Consider the following 9,943-nt stretch of genomic DNA (forward strand, 5'->3'; position numbering starts at 1 on the left):
TGTGTGTGTGTGTGTGTGTGTGTGTGTATCACACAGATATATACAAACTTATACCACTGATACGTTTATATGCATACGAAGGTAATATTATATTTTATACAAGTCTGTGTATTTTTATTGTTGGGTAGCATTGATACTATCTTTTTTTTGTCAAGTATATATTGTTGTTTCTGGAGTGTACTTTTCGTTCTTGTATTGTGATACAATATTCGTTGAAACATTCAAGGTGTGTATCTGTTTTCCATAGTATACAATCTCCCACTGTCTGTAAATAGACCTAAACACTTAATTGTTGACATATTCACGTGGTAGATGTATATACTATATTTTGTCTTAGATAGTCTTGGTGTACTCCATATCGATATATATAGCCTCACCCTGCTAGTAGCTTGGCATACTTCACAATACGTGTTCGTATAGGTATGATGATATTTCTGCCAGGGTACGCTGCCATGGTACGCTGCCATGGTACAAACTATATTTCTGAAGTTTACTTTTGGCCGACCAACATAATTAGTTCCCAGTCGTAATTTCACAATTTGTTGGCTCTCATCGATTGTTTCCGTGACTAGGCTATGGACAAAGACCAATCTTCCTTTGCTAAAATTATATACTGTACTGGTATTCCACAACTTTATATGCAATTGATATTATTAATCACTCTGTGTCATTCATTGCACTGCTTGTTCTTGTAATTTGTATTCACTTAATTGTTCTGGACGTGATCCAGCATCTCTTCCAGAGCAATACATATGCACGACATCAATGCCGCATTTTCGCCTGGTTTGACGCGAGTAGGTATCGTCGTTGGCAAGGTGGTCTATGCAGTAGTCCACCTCAGCCACCTCCTCATCCCTGAACATGTTTGTGATTTTGTACTTCCGGTCCTTAAAGCTGCCGCTGACTCTGTAATTTTCCTTCTCTGCCAACCAGATCAGTTAAAACTGCGCTCGCGTCCATCTGTATGATATTTTCCGAGTGAATCTCCATTAACTTGTTGCCTACATGATCACAAATGTACATTCGTTTGTGCAAAGATACTAATGCGTGTTTGATGGTGAATATGTGCTTTCCATTGTGATCCAAGAGTTTCTTGGCATTAAGCTCGAAGTACTTGCGACCGCTTTGACTCATAATGTCCCCTGACCCGCCAGTTAGCGTTGCTTTGTGCGTGTGAAATGTCAGATGCACCGTATTATCACCCTGGACTTCATAGGCGTCGCCTGAAAGCTCCTCGTATGCTTGTGTAGTCACAGATTCGCCCATATTGCCTGATTATGTTTATCTGAGCTCGCCTAAGATTCCCACGCTTCTTTTATACGAGATCAAGAGAGATCAGGCTACCATACGAGTGTCTATACGCACAACGTTTACGGAATGTGAAGTACGACACTGATTACCGAAGGATATTTTAAAATATTGTCATTTGTAGGGATAGACGAACTATGAAACCGCAGCTGATTTATGATAATCATTTATGAAATCGCTCCAGAGCATGTCTGAGGATCTACATAATTGTTTTTAGCCTTCTAGAAACGACTCTTTGTTTGGTAAATAATACAAAAACAACCAAACAATCATAGCCCAATTACGTCACTAGTAAATATGTTTAAAAAAAATAGTGTTGTGACTATTATACTGACATTTTATTTTAACATATTTACATAGTTGTAGTCTCTCTAGAGTAGAGAGATTGACGATGTAAATACCGACTCGTGAGTTGTCAGTTGTGACTTGTGAAGTTGTGACTTTGAGTAGTGATGTATAGTGAATAATAGTCACTCTACTCTGGAGAGCTAGTATTGTACAATGTACATATGTAGAATCATAGATATGTATTTACTATTTAATCAGATGTCAGTCACAGTATGCATTTGTTTACTCGGCCCCAGTGCACAATACTCGCCAGTCCCTCTCTCGCTAATGGAAAATGGAGGCCTCTCTCTCTGAGAGAAAGAGAGACTCTCTCTCTGGAGAGTTTTAGTAGAGAGTCCCTACTTTTCTACTAGGCTACTAATCCCTACTCCGCCCCACAAGAGGGGAGGGGGGTGTGAGGGACCGGACTCCGGAGGGTAATCGGGTATGCAAATACTAAATAGATATGTATAAGATAGCTTAGATAAGCCGACAGCGAGAGTGAGGCCGGGGGGCAGGGGGTGAGGGATAGACAGAGAGCAGCAAATGATTCACTCTATTTATTTTATTGCACATGTACACATAACAAATTGTCAGATCGACATACTGGTCAATCGCATGACATACATAGTTCTAATTGCACACTCGTGTCACTTCCTTGGACCCATACAAGGTGCAGTAAGGTATCGGCCACATATCCGCCATTCCGCATACCATATATATTGATAAATCGGCATACCATTTACATAAACACGTCACAGAACAATTCTCAATACTATTATTATTATGCACTATGCTATCGATCGATGAGCTACGGATTCGCTCGTTGCTGAATCCACTCCTCACCGGACAACACATCGATCTGGCGATAATTGTCGCCTAATCGCAAGTAGTCCACCTGGCTTGGTTGCAGCAACAGCAGTAGAAAGGTGTCGGGAACATCCATGATCTTGCCTTCTGCATCGCGGCCCCCTTTCGGCACAGGAGACTCACCTGTATATGGCAGTCCAGGGGCTTGCCAGTAGAACTGTTCGCGAGCGGAATCACTGAGGTTACCCCACTGTTCCTTGCGAGCCGTGACGATCTCTTTACTATCATCGTTTGCAAAGTCCCCACTCCCCACAAACACCAGCTGGCCTTTTATACGGTATTGTTCGTTTGACTGTTGGAACCACCACACCAACTCTGCCGCACTGTTGGCTGTGCCCTGGGACACTTTATTGGACCGGTTGTCTGTAATCATTTTCATAACACATGGCTTGCCTCCACACTGCACTCCAACCGGGTTATCGATCGGCAGCTTCTGAAATCCACGAAACACCACAGTTCTACACCGTGGTTCATTATTGTACACTGTACATATCTGCACAAAGTTGCCCCCTCGGACTTTCCTCGACTTGGCGATTGATTCGTCAATGCGTGCTCTCCACGTCACGAGGGATTCGTTGGTTATACCATGCTTGGTCTGGGACCCGATATCGGTCAACCCAGTGTTACTGTTGCTATCTGACACCATTTTTCTGTGCGTATGAGTGTCTCGAGAGGGTGATAATCTTACACCGCGAATTATACTCCGAGCAGTTCTTCGTAGTGTGAGAAAATAACATATATTACTGGCAGTTGCCTTCGCAGAGAATGATGATATGCGCGGCGCACCAGAACTGTAGGCCACACTGAATACGCCCTAAAAGCAGAATAAAAAAATAACATCGCATTATTGTATAAATATATAGTGAAGCCGACCAAACCTATTCATTGTATAAATATATATATATATATATATATATATATATATATATATATATATATATATATATATATATATATATATATATATATATATATATATATATATATATATATATATATGTGTGTGTGTGTGTGTGTATGTGTGTGTGCGTGTGTACACATATTACACACAAGATCACGCTACGGGCAAGATAATCTTTGTTAAGCTTTGTCAGTCGCTTTTAAAGTATGTTACACATGTGTGTGAGTATTTGGGTGTGTATTTGTGTCAGAATATATGTGCGAGCGAGTATGTGGAAATGTGCTCTTGTGTGCCTGTGTGGTTGTGATTTAGTGCACATGACATATATCCCCCCCCAGATGTTCGAGACTGGCAAAATTAGACATAACGGCAAGATAAAACACCACACCACGCAATTACATATCTCCACACTCTAACCAAACATTATCAATTTGATTCGGATTCAGCAAGCACAGTAAGTACAGCATGTACATCTTCGGAAACATATTGCAATATCAAAGTGTACCTCAGCTAAAGGCGCCAACTACCTAAAAATGTACTGAAACGACCGATATTGTTCCGTCATCAGATGACAAACTTTAAATAAATACCATTAAGATTATAATACGCCCAGCCGTTTCTGATTCGGTCATACCCACAACCGAGGCCATTCATAAGCAACCAGAGCTTCGTTCCGTAAAACACTAGTAAACACGTACCCTCACTGACATTCGCTCCTATCTCGGTCTCAATCGTGTGTGCAAGGGAGATGTTAGTCTGTGATGTGGCGCTCCTTAGATCGACCGATATATAGGGAGTCAGAATAGTGTTATGCGCTGGATATTTGGTGTGCATTACTCTGCGTGGATTATGAAGTTGTATGGTTTCTTTTGTAATAAAAATGCGAATGGATGTCTCTATAATATGACTGCTCAGACTGTCTGCCTGCGACGAAAATAAATAAGTAATCATTTTCCTCATAACCTTCAACGCAAGATTTTCCGGCGATAATGCGTCACCCTAAATCCTAGGGTTTTCATATTGTACGGCATAGTTCACAGTAAACATTTACATCCTTGTGGACTTTATTTGGTATGTAGCTTCATAGAAGCTGTCATGAGTGCACATCAGATAACTGTAAATAAACAGATGATTACAATCCAGGACTTTAGTATATCTGTATTTGCCACCAGAATAATCATAGCCTTCTGAAAATTGAACAAATAATACATTAACCAGAACGACAACCCAACGTATCGTCCTAAAATGTCCGGAGGTATAGACACCATTGAGCGACAACTCTAGTTACACTTATGTCATCCATATTAACCATCTGCGATTAACTCCCAATACAACGCATTGTACATCCCTCGTAGTAAGTATCACCAGGTGTCTCCCCGTAGAGGTCAAAGTACACCTTCCCAGGTCAAATGCGCCCAGAATCATTTCGCATAATTATACAAGTTTATTGCGACTAACCTATTTACAATTTCATGGACATCAAGCACCCCACTAAGGCTCCTCATGTTATCCAAATTAATTACTTCATATATCCATTTGCCGTTGGTAACTCTAATCTTGAAGAAGGCAGTTCCCATGTGTAGATGGTCATAAAACTAGTCATCTTACTACAGCTCACATGGCGTTGTGCAGCCCAACTACGCACGTCGTGTGCTCCATTATATTTAACGTCGGTCCGTCTTTCCGTTACCGCGCTTGCCACTGAATAAGTGCTTGGGCATCTTGGTACCAATATGTCGATCGGCCTCACCGGCCTTACCCTGTAAGAGAAATTTAAGCGAGAAAATGACGAGAAATTTAGCACAAAACATTAGAATTTGTGCATGGTCAGTAGTTTCCATATCCATTGAAGCATGAAGTTAACAACATAGCTTGCATGGACTCGCCTCTAGTATAGTACAACATTGCAACCCGGATTTCAGCACACGTGCGTACAAACGGCACAACAAACGAAACAGAAGAACCCAATAGATCAGGCCCTATACTTACCGCTCGGATCATAGGGCGTTGCTTCAATTTCATGATCTCATTCGTCTTGGCCTTCTGCTTGACGTCCATCACACCCGTGTCCTCACGCGTGCGCTTGGTGGACACAGCACGTGACACTGAGCGTGCACGTGCCACGCTCTTGCCGTGCACCGCCGTGCCGTCCTGTGGGGCGCCTTCAACAGCCTCACTCTCACCACGTTTCCTCTTGCGGTTCTGTGCGGGTGTCTTGGATCGTCCACGGGATGGTTCTTCGTCCTCAGCCATATCTGTGGATGCAACAAAAATACAAAGGGGGGATACTTAGCTACGTACGCTGGATTTAGACAGTATGGTAGATGCTCAATTACACACGGTGTACATTTGATGTGCAAGCCCTCCTCTTAGTTTCGCATACAACTGATTCGTACGGTAGTGAAATCGGTCCGAGTTTTGAGCAAGTGTGGTTTACGTACTCTTCTATTTGTGTGCGGGTAGGACCGGGTTTAATACTGCAGCTCTCATCACGCTGCCCATAATTGTGTCTGCTCTATTGCCATATCCTCTATGCCCTGAATATCATCGTAAGAGCCTACCTCCACGCACCACAAGAGCATTTGCGCCGGTGCCGACAAACAATTAAGTGACAAACAACATGCACAAGAGCACTTATATGCTCGTATATATATATATATATAACGTAGTAACGACATACCACGTCCACGGGGTTTGACATCAATGCCCAGGCCAGACAAGTGGTCTTCCAGCTCACTGCGCTTCTTGAGATGCGCGAGACCAGCCCTGGGCATCTGTGAGCCGGCAAAGCGCTTGTTCTCGCGGTGTTCGTTGACTATCATAACCTTCTTGTGCCTGATCTTGCTGGCGAGTTCGTGCAGCTCTGCTTCGTTCTCGTCCATGTCGTCGTCTTCGCTGTCGTACACGCCGTTGGCAATGCGCTCGTCTTCCTCGGCCTCTAGCTCCTCCAGTCGCCGCATGATTTCTGGGTCAATAAAGTCCTGGACATTCTTGCCGTCCAAAATCTCCGGGATGGGGTCGAACTTCCACTCGGGGTTGGCCAGGTCGTGGTGCTCTCTGATGTCAAAGTCGTAGTCTGGACCGTCCTCCAGGTACTTGTCTTGCAGCGTCCTGCGCTTGGGTTGGTCGCCCGTGGCCATAGCCGCCTTCTTCTCAGCCACACCCGCGGGGATGAACGCCGGCCGTTCCTTGGTGTCGCGTGCCTTGGGCATACCCACAGTCACGCGGTTGAGCACGTCGTTGGCCTTGCCTGTCTTCATCTTGTTTTCCACGCGCATGGCCATGAGGCGATCGCACGCACGCGTCTTGACCTCCGTCACGCCCTCGCCTGTGAGCGTGGACATGACATTGACCTCCACCTCAGGGTTTTCCTCTGCTAGCGTCTTTAGTAATTGTTGGTCTTCCTCGGAAAGGTCGGCTGGGCGGGTGATGTCGGCCTTGTTAAGTAGTAGCATGACGGGCTTGTTGGCAAAGAGCGCCTTGATGTTCTTGAACAGATCCACCTGTGTATAGATGAAGTCACGCGCAATCGGTCGGTGAGTCATAGACCGACTGTTTTTACTTTTGGTACATCTTACTACTCTTAGATTTAATCTAACTTCAACTTAATAGGCCACGCACGGATAGAAATGTGCGACAAGCCTTGAGCTACAACCAAATTGTAATACCTTCAAGTACCCACATCAACCAATACAACAGCACACCTCTACTTGCAGAGAATCAATAGACAGCTAGTCTATATATATATATATCCATACTAACAAACGAGATACATAAATACATATACTCGGCAACTATATGAATATTCATGTTCAAACTTCCAATGACATGAACAAATAAATTATCAAATAGCACCCGTACGACTACACACATGCATGGAAATAGTATATAAATATATGCGTGCGTATATTCTTTTTAGACCATGTGTATGTACTTGCGTCTGCATATATGCAAGGTGTACACAGACAATTACTTTGAAAATAAATGATATATCTATATATATAAATGATCAAACACAAACACGCATATATACATATACGTATATAAAACTCTAAAACATGTTTACAAACATACACGCATATATTACATAAATATATGCATTGAAATATGTGCGTATTTATATGCATATATATATATATACATATATATGTGTGTGTATCTTTACGCGTGTTCGTGCTGGGTACGCCCGAGCGTGTGTGTGTAAGTAACGATATAAAAATAGAGTATATACATGTACATATATTGTGCATAGAAATGCATGTATTTCTTTATATATGTATTCTTATGCAAACACGAATGTATACACATACACGCTCCCAAAAATGTACAAGTAGGAATATAAATCAGGTGACAGATTACTACTTATTGATATGATACATATACAAATAAAATGAATGTTTATATATTGATACGCATATTAGCATTAATACACACACACATATATATATATATATGTGTGTGTGTGCGTGTTTGTTTTCATAGACGGGAATAAAACTCTACATGTACAATGACTATATATATATATATTTATATATAATTGATGCTTTATTCTTTTTGTGGCACCATCGAATCACTCGCGTATATATATATAAGTACATACATACATACATATATATGCGAGTCACTTGAATGGAACTTGTAGAAGCATCATACACAAACATACCATCACCTACAAACCAACTGTCTCAATGACAAGATGAACAAACCTTTTCAAACAGCGAAAGTAGGCACAGTCAACAACCACATGCGCGCAAGTACAATAGTTTACATACCTGTTCTTTCAGCGAGTATCCACACTGTTCACTGACATCCATGACATAGAGGATGGTGGCTCTCAAATGTGCGAGTGCTGTGACACCTTGCATCTCAATGGTATTTCTGCGCTCTAAGGGCTGATCCAACACACCAGGTGTGTCAATCACTTGCCACCGCACATATCTGTAGTCCATATGACCCACAAATAACGATTTGGTTGTGAATGCATATGGCTGCACATCCACATCGGCACGTGTGACCTTGTTCATGAAACTGGACTTGCCCACATTGGGGAATCCGCACAGAATGAGCGTACGGGTGTTGGGGTCGATTGATGGTAGACGGCCCAAATGTTGTCTAACCTGCTCTAGATACTGTAGTGAGCCGTTCTGGCGCTTCATTATTGTGCACATGCGACCGAGTGCAGCACGTTTCAACTGCTTACATCTGTATAGAGAATCTCCGAACTTCAAAAGACGGTTGTAATCTTTGGCTACATTGTCGATTAACTGACATGCTGTATTGAGTTGGGCAAGTGCGAGTTTGTAGTGGTCTCGGTCGTACAAGACATTCATCAGATCTGCATAGAAAGGATGGATATCATCTAGCTTGGGGAATTGATCGAGAATGGCCTGAAGGCGGTCGTGGTAGTTTTGCTGTGTGAATTTGACTTTGCGCATATAAAACGAGCGGATACGAGCAATGGCATATCCGGGATGTACCACCGTAGGGGTTTTTCTCTGTGTCTTTGAAAGTGTTATGTCAATGAAATCACTGGCAGTGGGCACCACCGTGATGGACTTAAAGTTATAGTGTGACATGATGTGCACGTTACTGTGAGTTACGGTGTGTATCTGCTACGTGAACTGTACTGCCCCGTTGGCAATGTATAGCTTATATTATCGAAATCTAAATAAACACATGCCGAAACCTAGAACGCTCCAGCGGGCGATGCGATGGATTTCTGACGCTGGCTGAGCGTCACCACAAAATAGAGAATACACATGTGCACACCTTGAACCCAATAGGCCAATACAAACGTTTTTATATATTGTTTTCAATATAGTACTTATCTCATAGTGTCGTAAACAATGTTTTTAACTTTTTCTCTTACCTAGTTTAATAAGCGATATGTTGTAAATTGTAAATATACGACATGGTATAGTAACATCCAATTCATTTTACAACTACATTCTAATAATAGATAATTGACTTTCAATGAATACTTTGGAAGTCATCACTTTTCCTGATTTTTCTTGAATTCAAATATTCATAGGTGTAAAAAATACATCATGCATATTTTTAGACATGTATAAACAAATATATAATGCATAGCAGGCGCCTGGCAGGACATCATTCAAATAAACGGTACTATAGGTATGTGCTGCACTGTGTCTCAGTATCAATAATTCTGCAAGATGAGTAAAACTTTAATATACCTGGACCTCAATATGGGGAGTAAAGAAGATTTTGCAAGCCAAACAGCCCAATATGAACAGACCACTGATTATTGTACGAGAACCACACCAATGCTATTTGGTGTTGCCACACAGCCGAAGAATCTAGACAACGAACAGAAAGAAAGTTTACGTGAGTATCACAGTACCAACCCAGAATTGACGGTATGTGATAAGTTAGCTCTCGGGAGAGGAAATGCTGCACCGTTTATTTGAAACTAATATACGATTGTACGTTTGCTATTTCAATTAGAGACATACCTGTATATCCTGGTTACAAGCTAGTCTACGCAGGGTTGTTTAAGTACAGGTCCTTGGTATAAGT

The 9,943-nt window shown here is 42.0% G+C and overlaps 3 protein-coding genes across 3 annotated transcripts; all 3 read right to left on the bottom strand.

Moving 5' to 3' along the window:
• Window positions 1-521: 521 nt before the first annotated feature.
• SARC_07894 (hypothetical protein) lies at window positions 522-1,382 on the bottom strand. The gene has a single exon (XM_014298146.1). It carries the CDS (start codon window positions 1,264-1,266, stop codon window positions 889-891), a length of 378 nt encoding a protein of 125 aa, XP_014153621.1. The 5' UTR covers window positions 1,267-1,382; the 3' UTR covers window positions 522-888.
• A 793-nt stretch (window positions 1,383-2,175) lies between these two features.
• SARC_07895 (hypothetical protein) lies at window positions 2,176-4,259 on the bottom strand. Its single transcript, XM_014298147.1, has 2 exons — window positions 4,105-4,259; window positions 2,176-3,319 (listed from the first exon to the last, which is right to left on the bottom strand). The coding sequence occupies exons 1-2, from the start codon at window positions 4,114-4,116 to the stop codon at window positions 2,447-2,449; spliced, it is 885 nt and encodes a 294-aa protein (XP_014153622.1). The 5' UTR covers window positions 4,117-4,259; the 3' UTR covers window positions 2,176-2,446.
• A 572-nt stretch (window positions 4,260-4,831) lies between these two features.
• SARC_07896 (nucleolar GTP-binding protein 1) lies at window positions 4,832-9,016 on the bottom strand. The gene is made up of 4 exons (XM_014298148.1): window positions 8,179-9,016; window positions 6,087-6,909; window positions 5,396-5,661; window positions 4,832-5,166 (listed from the first exon to the last, which is right to left on the bottom strand). The coding sequence occupies exons 1-4, from the start codon at window positions 8,980-8,982 to the stop codon at window positions 5,071-5,073; spliced, it is 1,989 nt and encodes a 662-aa protein (XP_014153623.1). The 5' UTR covers window positions 8,983-9,016; the 3' UTR covers window positions 4,832-5,070.
• Window positions 9,017-9,943: the final 927 nt, after the last annotated feature.

Source organism: Sphaeroforma arctica, assembly GCF_001186125.1.
Source record: "Sphaeroforma arctica JP610 unplaced genomic scaffold supercont1.661, whole genome shotgun sequence".
NCBI classification, from domain to species: Eukaryota; class Ichthyosporea; order Ichthyophonida; genus Sphaeroforma; species Sphaeroforma arctica.